The sequence below is a fragment of the Pecten maximus genome, chromosome 8 (assembly GCF_902652985.1).
Source record: "Pecten maximus chromosome 8, xPecMax1.1, whole genome shotgun sequence".
Classification (NCBI taxonomy): domain Eukaryota; kingdom Metazoa; phylum Mollusca; class Bivalvia; order Pectinida; family Pectinidae; genus Pecten; species Pecten maximus.
In genome coordinates this window covers 32,762,352-32,782,622 of record NC_047022.1, presented here as the reverse complement: position 1 = coordinate 32,782,622, position 20,271 = coordinate 32,762,352, and the positions used below count along the sequence as shown (strand labels likewise).

General features: G+C 35.6%; 3 protein-coding genes across 14 annotated transcripts in view; 1 reads left to right on the top strand and 2 right to left on the bottom strand.

Annotated features, from left to right (window-relative positions):
- Positions 1-1,263: 1,263 nt before the first annotated feature.
- Positions 1,264-9,615, bottom strand: LOC117333244 (SRR1-like protein). 2 transcript variants are annotated; one of them, XM_033892447.1, is made up of 7 exons: positions 9,420-9,615; positions 4,606-4,646; positions 4,181-4,335; positions 3,663-3,761; positions 2,733-2,890; positions 2,513-2,558; positions 1,264-1,457 (listed from the first exon to the last, which is right to left on the bottom strand). In XM_033892447.1, coding segments are annotated over exons 1-7 (690 nt in total). In that variant the 5' UTR covers positions 9,422-9,615; the 3' UTR covers positions 1,264-1,268. The 2 variants fall into 2 exon arrangements, with proteins under 2 accessions (XP_033748338.1, XP_033748337.1); XM_033892446.1 differs by lacking the exon at positions 9,420-9,615 and adding an exon at positions 6,066-6,241.
- Positions 6,466-13,701, top strand: LOC117333243 (3-oxoacyl-[acyl-carrier-protein] synthase, mitochondrial-like). 2 transcript variants are annotated; one of them, XR_004533857.1, is made up of 5 exons: positions 6,600-6,833; positions 10,451-10,651; positions 11,013-11,170; positions 11,787-13,191; positions 13,230-13,701. XR_004533857.1 is itself a non-coding variant. In XM_033892445.1 (4 exons), the coding sequence occupies exons 1-4, from the start codon at positions 6,602-6,604 to the stop codon at positions 12,585-12,587; spliced, it is 1,392 nt and encodes a 463-aa protein (XP_033748336.1). In that variant the 5' UTR covers positions 6,466-6,601; the 3' UTR covers positions 12,588-12,690. The 2 variants fall into 2 exon arrangements, 1 of the variants encoding a protein (XP_033748336.1); XM_033892445.1 differs by lacking the exon at positions 13,230-13,701 and having other exon boundaries at positions 6,466-6,833; positions 11,787-12,690.
- The window catches only part of LOC117333242 (leucine-rich repeat-containing protein 43-like), a 31,100-nt gene continuing 23,799 nt past the window's right edge, over positions 12,971-20,271 (bottom strand). For 9 of the 10 annotated variants that reach the window (XM_033892434.1, XM_033892443.1, XM_033892435.1 and 6 more), the window contains 4 exons: positions 18,774-18,878; positions 17,455-17,664; positions 14,764-14,833; positions 12,971-14,489 (listed from right to left, as the gene is read on the bottom strand). In XM_033892434.1, the coding sequence (XP_033748325.1) occupies positions 14,257-14,489; positions 14,764-14,833; positions 17,455-17,664; positions 18,774-18,878 (618 nt within the window). In that variant the 3' untranslated portion in view covers positions 12,971-14,256. The remainder of the gene's footprint in view (positions 14,490-14,763; positions 14,834-17,454; positions 17,665-18,773; positions 18,879-20,271) is intronic. The other variant, XM_033892442.1, reaches the window with a different exon arrangement.

The window sequence follows — 20,271 nt, the reverse complement described above, 5'->3', positions numbered from 1 at the left end:
ATTTGGACTTCCATATTTCCCTTTGGGGCTTGATCTTTCTTTAGAACTTTCCCTATCCTCTATGCATGCTTCCTTCCGAAAACTTCCAATTGCCATGCAATTCCTTGCGAGGTGCTGTTAACAGACATTTAAATATAAGTCTTATCACTTATGGATGCTTTCTTCCAAATTTTGATTTGAACTTGATCTGTAGCTTCTTGTGAAGTGTTGTTTAAAGGCACATGGTCAAATTACTCCTTTGGTCCAACTTGATGTACCACAATGGGAGGTAGTTTGTTCCATAACTTCAGCTGCGCAATCTTTCTTTTTAATATGGTTGAAATGTGTACACTAGTTTATGATGAGACAGTGTGAGGCAGTTAGACTTTATTTTTTTTACAACAATTGCGAAACAAGGTATATTAACTTTTATTAATCATGCTTGTTGGCCTGGATGGAAGCTTGCAAGGGGTCTTACGGTGGGAGGAAACTAGAGTACACGGGGAAAACCCATGTGGTCGGGCAGGTGACCCATACCTTTTCACATCCGATCGGGGAATCGAACCCCGGTCGCCTAGGTGAAAGGCAAGTGTGTTACCACTGTGCCACCTGACCACCCAGATTTCGTTTGAACAATCTGAATTCCACATCTCCTAAGAAGCAGTACTATCACACCAATTCTGTCCAAATGCCTGCTGGGAGGTTATCTACATAGATTTTATTTATGAAAGTTTGAATTGTCATTTCATTACAAAACTGACAAATCTATTCTAATATGAAAAGTAATTTCAGAGAGATAATTTTCACATGTACGGTCTATTTGGTCTCTTGTCACTTTTCACTCTGCCCACCTGTCTTCTGGGGTATCGGAGAAACCCATCATGAAAGACTGCTTACTGCCTCAGTATTCGGTTATAATCCATTTTTAAAAGTAAAGTTGGTGGATGCTGCATAGTAATAAACCTAACTAAGCCTTTTGTTCAGGTGAGTAAATAATTCTTAAAAATTAACGTATCCTTTATTTAGGCCAATAAGGTTGCCAATTTTATTGGACCACTATATATATATATATATAGCAAACTTTAAAAAGTTGATGTATTCATTTAGCAGGTTATCCTTCAATACAGGCTCTGTTTACAAAAGGTTAGCTTCATCAGCTAGAAAAGAGTGTTCTCTTTACATAGGTAATTTAAAACGTACAATGTGTAGTTCTAGAGCAGATTTACTCAGGTAGTTGTTTTCTTTTAAGCTATACAATTCAACTGAAAAACCAAGAACAGCAAATACTTTTATCTTTGTTTATTTGAGATGAATTCTACATCCTCTTCCTCATAGCGAGGCTCTGAAGGGCTATCCCAGAATTCTTCAGGAGCATTTCGGAGTTTGTTGGCAGGAAAACTGTGAATGGCAGTATCGTTAAAAATGTCTGTGAACTTGAAGGTCGTGGGTAAGGGTACCTCTGTACAGTAGGGGTACAACTGTATCTGGTGAAGGAATACAATTTTCTTTATTTCATTAAGATCAACACAAAAAAACTGAAGTCAAAATTAATAGATCTCTACCTAGTTCTTTCCCTTTGGTCAGTAGAGCGTAAGGTAGCAGACCACAGTAGGATAGCCTGCCCATGGGTATTTTTTGTTTGTTATGCAGATAACATAAATGTACACTATAATTTGAATATTCATTATGAAGTATTATAAATACAGGCTTCACATTTGATAACAAAAAATGGGTTAGAGAATATAAATTTCCGGATTTTCCGAAAGTGTTTACACAGTAAATTCAGATTTTCCTGCAGCAAAAATTGTAGTGCAAGATAGCAGAAAATCCTAATGATGAACATATGTCTAAACAAGATTAATTCTGTGTTTGAGATAGAGATATTTAATTTTAAATAGGTTTCAGAAAAAAAATGTAACTAAATTTGGGATACTGTATTTTCATTCCTTATGTCTCTCTTAACACTGCCTCACTTTTGACCTTTAGTTGACCAGTTGCCCCTGTGAGGGTAGGCTTTGGTTCTGTCTCCTGGTTCAGGCATACTAGAGTCTAGAATAAATGGAGGTTTGCTGGTTCTGCTAATGGTCAGCTTTTTTGCTGAGTGGGACTACTGGTTTGCTTGAATGCAGAGAAAGTATAAAAGTTTTTCTCAGTTTGGGAAAAATTTGAAATTGTTTTTCAAGTAAATCTACCAAAAATTGTATCACTTTATTATCTAAACTGTAAATCAATGTACTCTTTAATTAAGGTTACAATACAAGCGTTTTCTAAAGTCAAATGATGCAAAAGCACCCCAGACAATGTCCTGACTGAAAAATAAAATTGATACAAAATAGGATATATGGTTAATTTTAAGAGTAATTGAACCAGATCTTAATAAAGAAAAAAAAAATACATGGGGCTCTAGAGTTTAAATGAGAAACCACACTGACATAGTGACATGATATGTATAACTGAAACCAAAATCGAAGTTGAGCTGTTTTGTAAACAGAACTGGAATCAGTTCCCGGCAGTTTGAAGTTTAGAAGGATACACGTTGAATATAGCCACCAGTTTTCTCCAGAAGTCTGCTTGGAGTGCTAAAAATGGAAAGAAAGAACTTTGTAGTAGTATTTTCAAAACACTAAGCTCTTTCTAATTCACCAAAATAGAAGAATTATGAGAACAGGATACCACCAAATTCTTATCTCTTTATTGAAATGCTCTTCAAACACTTTGACGAAATAAGGACTGCTTAATAAAATTCATCTTACTTGTCAATGATGCTGGTAAAACTGTTGCCAATGACAACCATGTTGGATAAGTGCTGTCTGCTCCAGTTAGCCCAAAGGAGATTGTTACATAGACTCTTTCCACAGTGAGGCATGTAAAACAGTGTCCTCGTATCCAGGGAGCATGGCCGCTTACCCTCCTATGGACATAACATCATATATTGATACAGGGCAGATACTCAAACATTTACTGGGTATCTACCAGTACATGGCACTTGGTAGCTAGTACTTCAAAGATAAAGATAAAATGTATATACAAACACCTACCCTCCTGTGGACAAAACCTCACAAATCAGTATAATACTAGGGAGCTTGCACTTCAGAGGCAAAACAAATAGAAATTCATCTGATACCTTAGTACATCACTCATCTGTTCAGAGATGAGGAAAACATATTGAATGATTTATGACATGTCTACTAGTACAGTGTATTTATTCAGGAAGTATCTTTTGGTAAGAGTCAATAGTCTGCTGATATTTAAAGCCCTCTTGACTCTTAAATTGACATCACATGACTGCTAGGACAAAACTGACTAACAAAGTAGGAAATTTAAGACTTGACCAGATGACTCAAACCAAGGCAATTAACAACCAATCACAATGCTGTAACAGATCAATCAGAGCATGGCAGCAAGACACTAACCAATCAAAGTGTTACAGGATACTGACCAATCAGAGCATGGAAACAAAACATTGATCAATGAGAGCATGACAACATAATACAGACCAATCAGAGCATGGCAGCAAGATACTAGCCAATCAATGTTTTACAAGATACTGACCAATCAGAGCAATGCAACAAAATACAAACCATTCAAAGCATGACAAAAAAGAACTGATCAATCACAGAGTGACACCAGAAGAAAATTTGAAAAGCTAGAAATTGAGATGTAAATATTAGTAAACCACTTACTTCATTTTTGTCAATCACATGGAAACCAAGATTATTTAGGATATGTTTTTCCTCATCCCTGAACTTTGGATCATACAGGAGGCACTCCCTGGCATTTATCTGTGGATTGTAAGGACATGAGATGTTAATACAGTAACATCCACCAGAAATCTATAAAAAAATATCTGAACACTGCACTAACATACTCGGGTACAAGAATGGCAATTACCAGAACCAGTAAAGAAGATGTTTGTCAGTCTCATAAGTTAGATGAAAGAAAATTATGCCTTTATTGTAATCAAGATTAATGATAATTTTATTAGTTACTAAAAAAAAAAGAGAAGAAAACTGATTTGTCATACATTTATTGAACAGAATATAATTGTTATTGAAATAATTACTTTGTCACAGTTATTATTATTATACACTTTGCTGAATAGACATATTGATTACAAATCAATAAAATCAATTAAAGAAGACAATGGTGGTCTATAATACATTTTGAGAAGTACCCCAATCAACATAATTCTGAAATGTACCTTGAGATGTTCCCTCAGCGCCATTAGAAGACAAAGTTGGTATCTTGCTATAACACATTCTGAGAAATTTCCCAGTCCATAACAGATTGCCTGAAACAGTAGCCCTCCAGTGTTTTTGTCACCTTCTTCATCGTGAATCACCTTTCCAATCAAATCTGTATACAAGACTTAGAATGAATCTGCTGTTTATCTTCCACTATTTAGATTAATAAATTTTGGACAGACCCAAATGATGCCTGGGGCAGCTAGCTATATATATATAGTCCTATGGCTTTTTTCAGTAACAACAGCTATAATCATCTTGACCATGTAGAATGAATTTGAAACAGAAATGATACAATTCAATACCGAAATGCCACAGATTTATCAAGTCTGTAGCTTCATGAAGTCACAAATCAATTGAAATATCAGGATGCATTACTTACCTTGAACAGATGAATAAAAGTCTGAGCTTGTCAAATCATACCTACAAAACAAAGATATCATGATCAATTATCATGACTTACAAATCGCTTGAGTATGTTGCAGTTATTACTCCCTTCTTATATTTAATTATTTATTCTAACTGCCTGGCATACCTATAGGGTATCCATACTCAACGCGAAGTACCACACCGAGAAAACCCACTGATTTCCAGCTGACGTTGGCTCCTTTCTCCTCCTTTATGTATTGAATAAGCCATATTGAGGTAGTTGAATGCTTAATCATTTTGCTGTTGTTCACATGGTCCGACAACAATGACGAACAAATCATTATTGCCAGCTAAGAAAATTTTGTTAAAAATATGATATCCATCTGTGGATCTGACTTTCCATGCATATGGTCTTAGTGAGAACTTAGCACTTCATTTCAGTTTTTATTCCCTCACTAATATTGCAATAACATTTGCAGGTGGAAATACAAAATTGTATACACTGGGTACTTACAGTGTCCTACCACAGAACCAAATACTCAAACAAATGAATGCATTTATTAACATTAAGATGCCATACACACACTGGTAAAGGGATGTAAAAGAGTGAATAATATTTGCAGAATCAATGTGGTTGTAAAGATGGTAAGTAAATTTAGTAGTCTAGGGACATTTCGCCCTTGGTTCACAGCAACTTCTTCTGGTTTTAAATTTAATTGTGGGCATTAAAGATTGGTATATCCGCCATTCTGTGTGGTTATTCATGGTCATGATGTCACGAGACATTCAGAAATGTGCATAGGCCTGTCACTTTCATCTTAGTTTAAACAGTATTTTATTCAAAATATGGCAGTGACAAAATAATACAAAAACAACAAAAAGGATTCGAAAACAAGTACAAAAGTACTTATATCAATTCGTCTCCTTAGAATCTTGACCCTTTGTCACCATTGTTGACTATAGAATGTGAGTTGGGGAACCATGCACAGTCCTGGGTTGGAATCATATAACTGCTGATGCTTTTCCCTTTACCTGTGTAGTATAGAGCCACAAAGACAGACTTTAAGTCTTTGGAAATATTTTTATCCATATTGTATATGTTACATTCCTGCAATATGCTATGTGGATTTAAGATATAATTCATATGAGCTGATAATAGGCCTACAGCTTTTTTTGTGACAACAATGAAATAATTCAACATCACAGTTTTTTAGGCCTTCAGTCTATAATCTATAATATAAGCTGATGTTTAAATAACACAGGGCATTGAGAATTCATGAGTCTAAATGTGTCTTGACTTTCCTAGTGTGTATTTTTTATTACAGAATTCTAATAAACTAGTCCCTAAAAGATTGAAAATGTTCTATATATATTTTTTCAATAGTACGATAGGTCCAAATACACTCTGTCGGTAGACTATAAACTGTGGTTTTCATACTGCAAGACCCTGTTGAAATTTCCCCGTCATATTACCTTGATTCTGTAATTTTCCGCAAGGTGTTTGCAATATCTATCTCCTGGTTTGATTGTGTGCCTGGATCCGGTAATGCGTCAGTATTATACGATGTCTTTACTTTTCTGGACCTCTTTGATTTCACAACTTGGAACCCGTCTGTCATTTTCACTAGTGAAAAATCAGTGCGGCAATACTAAACGTTGAAACGGAAGGTCGTCAAATAAAATTGGAAAATGGGTTGCATATTAATTGAAGTATTTTAAATAAGATAGTACTTTGTCAAATTCAATTGATATTATACAGATACAATCGAAAATGAAATTTACGAGAGAAAATATATCAGTCATCTTTTATTAAAATCGAAATAATCACCTCTCGGAAATGTGTTAGGCCTATCCGCTTTCCGTTTTTAAATTTAGTCATATTTTCAATATGTCAGCCTCCATGGTGAAGAACGAGAGCAGACGAAGTCGTTTGGAATAACTAGCGTTATCTTAATTTACTTATTGTGACAACGATAAATTTAGGTGAAAAATATACCAGTTCACAAACAATGAATTCGAATTGGCTGAAATTTACCAAAATAAGTAAACAAATAGCAAATAGTCACCAAGTCAATTTTCACGTTGGGAAGAGTCTAAATTGTGACGGTCTACGGACCGTAAAGTTGAGGCGTGTGGTTGTGACGGGTTTAGGGATTGTGTCTTGTCTTGGTGTTGGATCCAGACATGTGTGGGATAGAATTATCAAAGGCCAATGTGGAATCGGCACAATCAATGGAGAAGGTACACGTCATTTTAAAGATTTTCTTTTTTCAAAACCACTGAAAATCATCAAAATGATGTAAGAATAGGGCTTTCTCCGACATAATGTGAAGTCATGATCTAAAACAGTCAAATCAATTACACAAATCACATTGCTACGACCACAATTAGAGTATGCATCATCTGCCTTGGATCCACACAAACAAGTACTATACACGTGACCAACTTGAACAAATCCAACGCAAAGCAGTTCGCTATATCTTTAACATACACTGACAGATCTCCAGGCACCTTCAACAACATGTTAAAATCATCGAACTTGGATTCTTTAGAAATAAGACATACGATAGCTCGTCCTACGCTCTTGTGAAACAGGAGAGGAGAAAATGTAGCGGCCAGACCAGGGTTCGAACCCGGGACTTCCAAACATTAGCCCGATGCTCTACCAATTGAGATAACTGGTCACCGATGATCGACCCAGTCCAGTCCCGCTACACTTGCACAAAATTAAATGCTCCGAAATGTCTATTAACAGAACATATTTTGACACAATCTGACAGAAGAACATGAGGGTCATATTAATTCAAACAAATACAATCGCTTACATATCCTTTTACATACTTTCCACGCAGCATCATTGGCTGGAATAACCTAACCACCAACACAGCTGCTTACAACACTCTCATTTTTTTTAAAAACCAGAGTAGTTAAACATGTTCACCAGCTTCCATAACAATTCACAACAACCATCCTCTTCTTTCAAATTGTACATGTTGAATTTTTTATATGCAATAAAAAAAATTCCCCTAAAAAATGTCAATATATACATTTATTGCATTTTTGCCAGTGAAATATAGAGATTTATCAAACTAATAAAACTTATATTTTCACTGCAGCGATGAGCAGTGAAAATATAAGATTTGCAGTGAAAATATAAGTTTTGCAGTGAAAATATAAGTTTTCCATTTTTGACAAATCAGAGCGGACCTTTGTATTCACCTCGTTGAAACTTGCCGATTTTTTCAATCAAAGCGGAGATAGATAAATTGGTTATTTTGCTGTATTTCTAAAATATTCTGACTAGTTATTGACAAAATACTCACTTGGCGTTAGCTATTCATGCACAGATTCTCCTTTAACAGCAGAAAATGCTTAAATTGCATTGATCAGTCCTTTCAAAATGGCGCCGTCAAGTTGACGTGGGGTGACATCACAAAGAGATGACGTCATTACTGATTCCCGCACTTTTTGACTATTTATTTTTTGATGTTTTTAATTTTGTTTTTAAGTTTATGAAATGCAATAAACAGAAAATTGAATGGTTTCCCTTTAAATATAACATATATTTCACTCGTATGACAGAATATTTCAATATTTTTCACTCGTGCTTCGCACTCGTGAAAATATCAATATTCTGTCATACTCGTGAAATATATGTTATATTAAACGGGAAACCATTCAATATCCTCTATATACTTTTTCTGCATTGCGCCCAGGAGGGATGTTACACACTCTTTTTTAAGAGTCTATTCCCTAAACAGAAGAAGAAAAATAAGACCTGCTACAGTGACAATCATAACTCTTTTGGTTATAATTTCCCCACCAGGAACTAGGGGAGGGGACTATAGTTTTGTGTTATGCCCTTCCTTCCACATGTCATCTTTTCTGGGCTCCCTCTACATAGCTAGAAACTGCACTTCATGCTTGGAGCATAGGCTCACCTAGGGTAGGCAGTGTGTCATGTATCAAAATTAGGTCACTTTGACCTACATTTTAACATTTGCCCTACATCAAAAAAAAATTGTTCAGGCTCTATCTCCTAAACTACTTGATACTGAAACTTTATACTTGTTCATTGGCATTATAATTTCACATCTGATGAGGGTGGGGACTGCAAATCAACTAAATTGTCTAGTTATAAACAACTTTTTGTAGTTTTTATGCTGTGGTGCAGCATCCATGTGTCATTACGTCTGTTTGTCTGGTGTCAACGTTTCCATTAACACAATTAGCCTCTTCTCAATAAGCAAGTGTCTTGAATTCATCATTACTGGGCCTGCATGAGTAGCATGCTTGGATAAAGGGCTATCAAGTTTGTTCAAAATGAACGACCTTGGCTTGTTTTCAAGATTACAGGGGTTAACTGTGTTATAGTCTAATCAACTTCTTCCCAATAACCATATTATATGTTTTTTGGTATTCAGACTCTCGGACCAAGATTCTGGAAATCTCATGAAAACTGGGGTACATGTAGTACCGAATAGTATAAAAGAAACTGGTTGGTTTGGCTTTTACAAAGTCTGTCACTCAGCTGATGGTGAATGGTTCTTTAGCTCAATTGGTAGGGTTAGGAATTATCAAGTTGGAGACCTTCATTCAATTCCTGCAGGAATTCCTTTTTTTCCTGATCTTTGCTCCTTTCTTTTGTAAGACGAAATAATAACAACCAGACAGGGACTGGAACCTCCAAACTTCATACTAAACAGATCTAGATGCTCTAACTGTTTGAGATGCATGCCCTCTTTTATTAAATATTTTATTTTTTACTCTTCAACAAAGTCTTTGACCCCCACAGACTTGCACAAGACCATCTGTGGGTATACTTACATTTAGTTGGTTGTCATATGTCCAGGGAGGAAAAACGACCAGTTAGGGACTGGAACCTGGGACATTCAAACTCTAGATGGACCATTTGTACTATACCTGGCCACGGCATTCAGCCGAGTTTAGTGCACACATTTGGTACTACATGTATTAGTGTTGACTGTTCCAAGTGTATTAAATAGGAGATTGTGAGGCTTTACTTTTACTGAATGAAGAACTTGGATTGTGGTTATTTTTAGGGTGAAGAAGAGTGTATTAGTGTTAGTTGAGAACACAGGTCACTTTATTAACCATGGCTACATGTAGTTGTGATTTCCTGTTAGCTGGAGGTAGGGCATCCACTTGTAGAGATTAAGACCTGTAGGGTCAATATTATTGGTCAATATTGTTCATTACTCATTTCAGTTACAGTACGACCCAGTGACATCCAAATGTACTTGTGTGTAATTATAATATCATATTTGTTTATTACCATATCCTTCCTGCTATAAGCTTAGGGCCATGCAACTAAAATTTTGACTCACAGTAGATGGGCTTTTTGCAGGACTGTAGTAGTACATATGCAAGCCTATATTTCATGAACTGCAATATTAATACAAATGCAGAACGTATATGTTGGCTTTTTGCTATGCAGACTTATAGGATGTTTATAAGCTAGTCTAATTTGACTCTGTTTCAACATCAAAGTTTTCTTTAGATTACCCTGATAAATTATAAACATGTTAAAATTGTTAAGATATTAGAGAGATTTACTAGATTTTCTGACATTGATAACCATGGAATATAATGTCACACTCAGCCCAACCCTTAATTTGTTCTGCTGTTTGTTATTGAGGAACATGTAACATAAATAAGCTCTCCCCAAACGTTAATACTAAACTTCATACTGTGAGAGAGGGATAATTAGAGGGTAAATACAGTATTCTTTCCGTGAGATTCCAGAGTGAAAACTGACGTTATGTCATAGAGAATTCTAATTGGTAGTAGTCCTGTCTCTTTTTTAGCATGATTTAAATAACTTAAATTTGTTTTAGGCTTTGAAGGTATTCCCTGTAAGGTAGCTGGTCTTATTCCAAGGGGAGATAATCCTGGAGAATTGCAGCTCAAAGATTACATGTCCGTCCAAGAGCAGCGCATCATGTCCCAGGGTTGTGCATACGCACTTGCTGCTGTTGAGGAGGCACTTACAGATGCAGGATGGAAACCCAAATCTGAGGATGAAAAAAATTCTACTGGTACGCTTAATTTACTGCTTAGTATCAAATAAATCAAGTGAGGCCACTGTGAAATCTTTGAAATCATAATAATTCAGATGTCTCTGAATTCACCCAAAAATGTCATTGTCAGCAATATCCTTGCTTTATGAAATATCAATAGAACAATATCTCTATAAAACCTGAAGCATATTTATACCAATGGTACGCAGTGCGATGTATCACATTTACATCTATATCAAACGTCGAACAATTAAATAAAAATCTGTTAAACTAGTCAGGGGAGATAATTATCATGTCATACCAGTACCCGTATGGAAATATTTGATCTTTTCATCTGTCATCCCTTAAGTTTATCTATTCATTGTTTTGTGCTTTCCAGGGGTTGCTATAGGTATGGGAATGGTAGGCATGGAGGAGATGTTCAACACTGGCCTCGCACTACGGGATAGGGGTTATACTCGGGTCAGTCCATACTTCATGCCAAAAATTCTCATCAACATGACAGCAGGCAACATCAGTGTCAAACATAGCTTACAGGTAAGTAGTGTGATCTGTGTGGCCATCAGTTATAGTAATGTAAATGCTAGATCTGGTCATCTGATACTCAAATATCGTCACGTCATGTTCGGTTCTTGTCATGTGATAGCTAGATTTAGTCATGTGATTGAAAACTGTGGTCATGTTGAACATAGTCTTTCAACCAGTTCTTTTTTTACTAAACTTTTGAGACATCATCTTTACCCAAGGCCAGTTCTACCTAAGTAGTTCTATTTCTCAATAAGTATTAAGACTTGCCTAAAATACCATGTACTGTAAAAGTGGATATTTTCGCGTGTGAAAATTTTCGCTAAGCCAGCTTCCAAAGTGTTCGCGGTGTGGATATTTTCGCGCCGTCAAGATATTTTTGCGCTAACTTGTATCTTTTATATTTAGTATTTTTATGTGTTAATATATTCGCGTGTGAAAATTTTCGCGGAGATTTACTGATAGCGAAATAAACGAAAATTTCCACACCGCGAATATTTCCACTTTTACAGTATATGCTTCATTAATCCTTTTGTGCCGTGTTTTCTGACTTATGAACATCATTGTGATATTGTTATTGCTGAGAATATATACTGAAAACATCCCTTCTTCCTGTTCTGTACTCCAGGGCCCTAATCATGCTGTGTCCACTGCCTGTACCACAGGACTACATGCTGTAGGGGATGCCTTCAGGTTTATTCAGCGTGGGGATGCCAAAGTGATGGTAGCTGGTGGATCGGAGGAGAGTCCCAACCCTATGTCTGTGGCTGGCTTCTCCAGGATGAGGGCACTAAGTACAAAATTCAATGATAGTCCTCAGAAGGCCTCCAGGCCATTCGACAAAGACAGGGATGGATTTGTTATGTCAGAGGGATCGGGCATCTTGGTGTTGGAGGAGCTTGAACATGCATTGGATAGAGGGGCAGACATATACGCAGAAGTTTTAGGTTATGGTCTGTCAGGTGATGCAAATCACATGACCGCTCCACAGGAGGATGGTTCTGGGGCCTACAGGTGTATGAAAGCAGCCCTAAATGATGCTCAATTCTCTGAGACAGACATTGGGTATATAAATGCTCATGCAACCTCGACACCATTGGGTGATTTGGCAGAGAGCAGGGCCATCTGGCGGCTGTTTGGAGAGAAAAATCCGGATGTTTTGGTGTCCTCTACTAAAGGTGCTACTGGACATTTGTTAGGTAGTGCAGGCAGTGTGGAAGCCATATTTGCTGTAATGGCCTGTTATAGTAGGAAAATACCCGCCACATTAAATCTGTGTGAATCAGACATTGACCTTCCACTGAAGTATGTTAGTCAGAACTCTGTAGATTGGCCATCAGGGTCAGCAAGACGTTTAGCTCTCACAAACTCTTTTGGATTTGGAGGTACAAATGGCAGTTTGTGCATAGGAAGTTTTCATCAGGGCTAATTTAGTATATGATATCTGTAGAGAACTACATTGAGTGTCAATATATGGTTACTGTTATATTTTATACATCCTTATTGTAAGGATAATAAATATTCCAACACTATTCTGCTTTATTAGGAGAGCTAAATTATAAGGCATTATCTATACATGGTCATTGAAATTACAAATAGTTTTCATTTTTCATTCAGACAAATATCCCATATGGAAGTTTGGTATTAACTAAATTGACTGGTTGTCAAGGTGATACTAGATGATGTCAACAAACTGGTCATGAGTGTCCAATGAAAAGATGGCTGTTAACAAGACATAAATATCATAAGTTTAGACATTTTTGTGGACTTTCCATAATTTTACATTTATAAACAGATAACCAAAACTAACAATTAATTTCACAATTTATTCCATGGGTACAACAAGTTATTTGGCATCAATATGAATATATAAAAAGTTATCACATTGAAAGCATATCTAAGCAGTGTATCACAGATCTTTATGTATATCACAACATTATAAAAATATAGTTTCATTGGAATCATTCTGTGGAAATGACTTGTGAAATTAAGCACTGATAGCATGTGGTCAAAGGGCATTATAGTATACACTAGTTACCGATAGATACCAGGGCATTATAGTATACACTAGTTACCGATAGATCCCAGGTAGTGATATATCCTACACTTACAATCTTCAATAGACATTGATTTAACAGTTATTCTATCCAAGAAATTACAATATTCTAATTTCCTAAGACATAGAATTTTTTAGCAATATGCTATTCTGGTAATATTGTTTTATTCTAGTTTTTCTCTTAAACATATGTTCAAAATCTCCACACAACTTCTATAGAGTTTTTGAAATAACAGTAACATAAGCATGTTTGATATGTTTTCAGCAGTAAACATGTAACAAACTACTCCTGTCTGATACTAGTTCTTCATCCTTGATAACAGAACATAGGATTCAATGTTGTGTTAGTTTTTTGAGTTTTGTCAGTTTTGGTGACACATTGTGATAATGAGACATATGAAGATTTATAAAAATCATAACCAGACATAACAAACAATAGAAATGTATCACGACTGTAGGTAAGTCTTTGTTTAAGCTAATACTGGGGGAAAACTTATACATATACTTTCCAAATAGTCAACAGAATTGCACAAACCTACCAGAATTGAAGTGCAAATACAATGTTTGATGAAGGATATAACAGAAGAACTTATGGGAAATGACAGACACAAATACTTCAACTAATTCACCCATACTTAACGGTACAGAAACATAGCCAATATCACAACATATTAAAATATCACATTGTATAAATATTATTGAGTAAACAAACATGTTAATTAGACCAAACAGTTATCTTAGTTCCTCAATAGTTTCCACTGAAGGTTGATGTTTAAATATCTACAAGGATATTGAGATAAAATCTTTCTAAACTTGTCTATGACTTTTTGAATGTATAAGAATATGTGGATGGCTCATCCAGTTTTCTTTGAAACCACTTTCTCTAGATTGCAGATTCTCACCAATGAGATAATAATTTATTTCAAATTAAAGTTCCCTTGCTCTGACAGTCTAATTAAAGTTCCCTTACTCCAACAGTCTTGTGACAGTCTTGCTTTGTGTAAACTTTATAGAGGTTTTAGTCTATGTGATCCTTAGTAAGTTACACCTGTTGCTGTTGTTGAAGAGCCCTGTTTTTCTCTTCCTCCTCCTTGAGTGAGTCATGTGCAGTACGCCAGTGATGGAGTTTGATGGATATCTGAACCTCGAGGGGAGGAGGTGGGGCTGGCTCATCTCCCTCCTCGTCTACAGTAGTAGGGGCTGCTTTAGCTCCCTTCCCTTTGTCGCCCTTCTTGTCATCCTTGCCACCCTTGGCCGCACTACTCTTCCTGCTCTCTGTCAACAAGATAAATTCACTTTTTTGTAGTTTATGAATGGGAAGTTATTTTTCTGTAATAAAGCCTGTGATAAGCTGCTAAACATACAAGTTATAGGCCAGTGTTATATGTAGACTGGCAGTATACACCTCCACAATTCCATATGTCATTACCATTACAGAAACTGACACTATGGACAGCTGACAGGTAGACTGAATATTCAGTTTTCGAGATCATTCTAGTTGGTGGAGTGTCTGTTTATCATCCTACTGTAATATTATCTGAGGCCATACCTTTCCCTCCTTTCCCCTCATCTTTCTTCCTTGGTGATCCTGGCTTCTTTTTGTCATCCTTTTTACCAGCCTGAATCGAGAAAGGATAAAGTAAGTACAGAAGGACATCTATACAAATGTCCAAAGTATTACAATTATAGCTACAGGTACTACACAGATCTACAGACAGTCCAGGACTGATCAAAGCATCAGACATAATGAGTATTGATCCTACCCACAGATTGTCCATAAGATGATACATTGATTACGAATATTCCTTAATAACATGGATATGTTTATTTGCATGGTCTTCCCTGAAAACGTCTTTAAACAATGTAAAGGAAATATATATCTATATTCTGGATCTTTTGAACTTAAAGATGTTTGACTCATTACCTATATTTCACACATTGAATATTTAATGTCAGATTTAGTGGTGATGCAGTAGTAGTGTATTATACATTTATTCTTACCCGGTACATGCGTTTCACATATGTCCACATGCATGCAACATTTTGTTTAGAGCTAAATAATTAGATTCTATCACGTATTTCACAGTGATTTAAAAATAAAAGCCATCATTATTAATAGCCAAATCTTTGAGTTAAATCATCTTGATCAAAGCATTATATTTAGCTACATATTCTGTTCTCAATAAATGTTTCAAACTTGTCCCGTATTGTAATCATAGATACATTGATTTAAACTAAACGATGCATTTCTGATAAAATTATTGAAGTTTTCTTAGGTAATTATATTAAAAAGAATGGCAACTTAACAAAGAAAAACTGAACAATGTAATGAAGGTTGGTATAGTATGACCAGAGAAAGTTAATGACGGATGACTAGTGAAAGTACTCTATCACCTTCTAATAATAGAGTAACTAGAACACAGGTCAGAAACAGTCCACATGTGTCCTAACATAATCACTAATTAGATGCTACAACGGGATGATTTTGGATGTAATATATACTTTTTATTTCCCAGTTCTATTTTTAAAAACAATCTTAACTTTAAAACTCCTATGTACAGCTAAAACCTTTATTTTACAACAACTTCAACCTCTATTACATACAGTAACAGTGCTTCAGAGGTTTTGAACTCCTGGATTCTGAGAATTTCCAGAACGAGTGTGTATGGACAGACTGATAGACCAAATGCCTCCTATACAATACTGTACAGGGCACCAGCATCTCTGATGTGGGGTCTGTAGTTATAAGAATCACACAAGATATAAAAAGTGGCAGGTCCACAACAGAATATATACATTCACACAATAAATATACAATAAAAAGTCAGTATAATGCTGACATAAGCAAATATGTGTCCTGCGAAAACTGCAATACAACTGGTGTTGTAAATATGAAATGAATCGACACTCAGAATATTTAATATACATCGTATAGTAGGGTGTTCATGCAACATTATCACACTGTAGACAAAGCTTGTTTGGTAGTGGGTTAGCCGCCGTATCTACTCATGTTACTATAATACAGATCATACTTCCTCATCACTCATCGATTCATCTATCTCCTCCTCATCCTCCTCCTCTTCCTTCAAAGGCAAATGTCATAACACAAAACAGAATAATCACATCTGATGTTAACAACATCAATGATGGCACAATATATTATTTTGGGATAAATTGTTTTGACCTTTATGCCTTTTTTCGCTGGAGTTATCTCCCCTTGATATTACTCCCCTTTCCCGCTGAGTTGCTGCCATGCTTCCAATTGCACACCACTGGGTGCTAACACAGTCCTACCATTTTTTTACATTGGAAATTGGAAAAAGTGTTCTGATAAGTATTCTCTTGCTTTCTGTGTCATGATTACCACTTACCTTCAAGTCAGTTTGTCCACTATTTTAAATCAAAACATCAAATTCTTACATTCAGTAATTTTATTTTCTTCTTATAATTATGAAACAAGTTTTATCAAATGATATCAATTATTTGCTGAGGCTGGTGGAATAAATACAGAGGAGTCTTAATTTAGGAAAAAATTGTGTTACCTGGAGAAAACCCATGTGGCCAGGTAAGTGACCCAAATATCTTTACCTGAACCTTGTTTGATTGGAGAATCAAACCCTGGTCACTTTGGTGTGTTATTCACTGTCACCCAATCAAAAATATATATCAGTAGTAATAGTTGTACAGTGTAATGTTAAATGATGATGATGATGATGATGATGATGATGATGATGATGATGGTGATGATGATGATGTTATATATATATGTGAAATGTAATCTGTGTATTGTTATAATCGTGTATTATATTGAAAATCTTGAAAAATAATGAAAAACAAAAATGTTTAATTTACCAGAGGACAAAAAATCTATATCAGCATATCACTAGCAAGTCATACACTCTGATGATGTAAGTACTATTGGTAAAATTTTTAATGGCGGAGTTACTACAATGTATATGGTATGAAATGTTCATGGTATATCACCATTCTGTGGTTTTTGCCGTGGCTGATAAAGAACCATGAAAATAATGACAAAAAATTAGACAAAATTTTAGACACCTACATGGGGTACCATGGAATTTTGAGCCATGACATAGAAGTATTTCTTGTTACCCAGGATATACAATATTGCCTTAAGCATTCTGGCACCTACCATTTTGATGCTCGATTTTCTTATTTTATCTTAATCAATGCTTGTGGTTTTATCGGTAGAGCCATCGTATACCAATGAGGTACCTACCTTTTTGTCTGTGTCAACACTTTTGACAGTGGAGGCAGCCTCTATACCACCCTGTGTGTAGACCGCAGTCATTTGATATTCTCCCTCCAGGAACTCCTCCAGAGGCTGATGCCATGTGGCCAGTGTTGTGTATGTGGGGGGCATACGTTTCATCTCAATCTCTGGCTCCTTCTTCCCTTTCTTCTTCTTGTCATCCTTACCACCTCCTCCCTGATAGTCAAAACTCAAAGTTATCATACAGCTATGTCACCATTTTGCATTAAGGTCTCTCATTCCTGACATTAGCCTGGATTGTATTCACAGGGCTGTAGATACATTCTAGGTCACATGACAATAATTACATTTTGGAGCCATATAGACATGTGGACACTTTTCATGGTCACACAGGTAAGACATATTGCAGCTTTCCATCAATCATATTGTTGGTGATGATTTTCACAACTTCTTCAAGTACCACCATTTATCAGAAACACCTTTTTAATGACGAAATTAGACAAATTAAGAAAATTGTATAGCAGTCTATAAAATTGAAATCTAAACACTATAGTTTTCAGATTGTATTTATTTAATTGTAAATAGAAGTCATTCTATTTATCTGTCATCTGGATTGCATTCATATTGACAATGAATACCGCCCAATTTTAATGTAAACAGGTAGGCTATACTGTATAAGCTAGCTGTGATAAAGTCGGTCTGGATGATGGAAGATTTCTCACAAATGGTCGTGGTCTGCTGGAGAGTATTGAAGGCAGAGATTGAATATTGGTTCTATATGTGTAAGCTTGTATACTAAATTGTTTTTGTAAATGTACATGTATACCAGGTCCAATAACCTGTAATTAGTATGTAATTAATAAAGCAAATGGTAAATAAACCCATCATCACATTTCAACATTAACATCAGAGGTTACCTACCCATTGTAGCCATTATTTCCGATTAGTTAATCTTTAATATCAGTATTTCTACATGTTATACACTTACTAAAGACATATATCACAAAGGTTTATTTGACTACTAATTAACTATGTGAAATACCTATATTATATTGATAAACAGAATCTTACACTTTGGGTGTCTCAATCTGTTCTGACATGATAAAAAGAATATTCTACTGAATCATTGTTGTATGATAAATAGAATCTTATACTTTTAATGTTGACTTAATGCAGTGTCCTCTGATAAGTAGATCCTTGTATACTTATAATTTGGTTTGTAACATACAAAACAACTAAGTGTAATGCAGTAATAATTCTAAAGCAGTCAGTTGATATTTTTGCAGTCTCCTTGACCTTTGACTGACCTATGACCTCTGTCTTACTTTAGCTTTGTCATCCTTTTTATCCTTTTTCTTGTCTTTTTCCTTGTCTTTTTCCTTTTTGGTGGGTGTGCTACACTGTGAATCTTCTTTAGGGAAGCACATCACCTGTAATGGCAGAATGTTAGCTAGCTCACGCCACACCTCGGCCTCCACAACACACCCTCCATCCTACCCTGATCACGTCCTTTAGGTAACAAATGTGCTCTGTATTCTGACAATGCATTCTTGACAAAATTCCCTATTTTGGACATTGTTTCTAAAAACTTTCTTAAAACTTCATCAGTCCACCTGATAGAGCATGGACATTGTAATGTACATATCAATTTTGCCAATAGGAGGTAACAAATATATAGAAATAATTTTCTGAGGCTTCAGTTATTTGATATGCTTCATCTCCTATGAACATTCCAAAAAGGTGGCAAGTACAGGAATGAGTGCTATAATTAAATACTCAAATATTGGTAATAACCTGTGACCTGATCAGGATATGGTATTGTAGGGTCACTAAATATGTAGCAATAAAATATTATATACCATCTTAGCTGCCAAAGTCCCAGACATTCAACAGAAAATTTCTGAAAAATAAGTACAGTAAGCAAATGCCAACAGACTTCTGTGTACACTTCATTGTAAATTGGAGAAAAATTACAACTACATGTATTTGGTTTAGATATACATTTGATCATTTAGGATGGTGGTAAAACATTTCTACAGATTTGGAAATGTTTTTACAACACCACAAACTGTCACACGTTTAAGTACACTGACAAAAATAAGTTTTTTTTCCCCTACCAATGATAGGAAGCAACAGAAGTAGGTTGGTACCAATTAATATATCTATCATAGCTACAGCGTGTAGATCAGCCCAGAATGCTGAATGATTAATACAAGCACAATAAGCAACATCTAAACAAAAATACCACATTAATGACAAACAAATGTTAATTGTATCAACTCATGGCCACCACAGAAAATGTCCACACCAGTCTGTCACTTCTAAATAAGGCCAAAAATGTCCACACAACTTAGTCATTTCTAAAACAAAATAAAGCCAGATCTCCATGGAAACATAACCTTTTTAGCAGACGATGCTGACTTCTGTGACTGGGAAACAGGGGTACCCACAGGGGATTGTGGGAAAAGTTCCGTCTGCAAGCGACAAGACATACACACTATGTTCAGCAATGTATACAATGTACAACCCCTCTCCAACAAAGGAGAGGTCAGAGGGCACTGCCATAAAGGTCAAGGACATGTTATCAATCATATTTATCAAGGACCTGGCCATGAAACAAGTAGGATTCAAATGATTCAAATTCAAGATAGGATTAATGTAACTGTTGTATGAACATAATCTGAAACAAAAATGTATGAATTGGAAAAATGTGATTTGAAAAAAAGCTGGATTAATTGATCAAACTTTTGAATTCTACAATGACACAAACACCTTGAATGTATTCACTAAAGACATGACAAACTGAACGAAGAATTTATTTAA

Coding starts and splice junctions, on each gene's coding strand:
- LOC117333244 (XM_033892446.1), bottom strand. CDS start 6,211: ATGACAGACGGGTTCCAAGTTGTGAAATCAAAGAGGTCCAGAAAAGTA. Junction 3,762..4,180: donor CGCTGAGGGAACATCTCAAG/GTACATTTCAGA, acceptor TACAATCCACAG/ATAAATGCCAGGGAGTGCCT. Junction 1,458..2,512: donor CTGGTGGCTATATTCAACGT/GTATCCTTCTAA, acceptor CACCAGATACAG/TTGTACCCCTACTGTACAGA.
- LOC117333243 (XM_033892445.1), top strand. CDS start 6,602: ATGAATTCGAATTGGCTGAAATTTACCAAAATAAGTAAACAAATAGCA. Junction 6,834..10,450: donor CGGCACAATCAATGGAGAAG/GTACACGTCATT, acceptor AATTTGTTTTAG/GCTTTGAAGGTATTCCCTGT. Junction 11,171..11,786: donor GTGTCAAACATAGCTTACAG/GTAAGTAGTGTG, acceptor TCTGTACTCCAG/GGCCCTAATCATGCTGTGTC.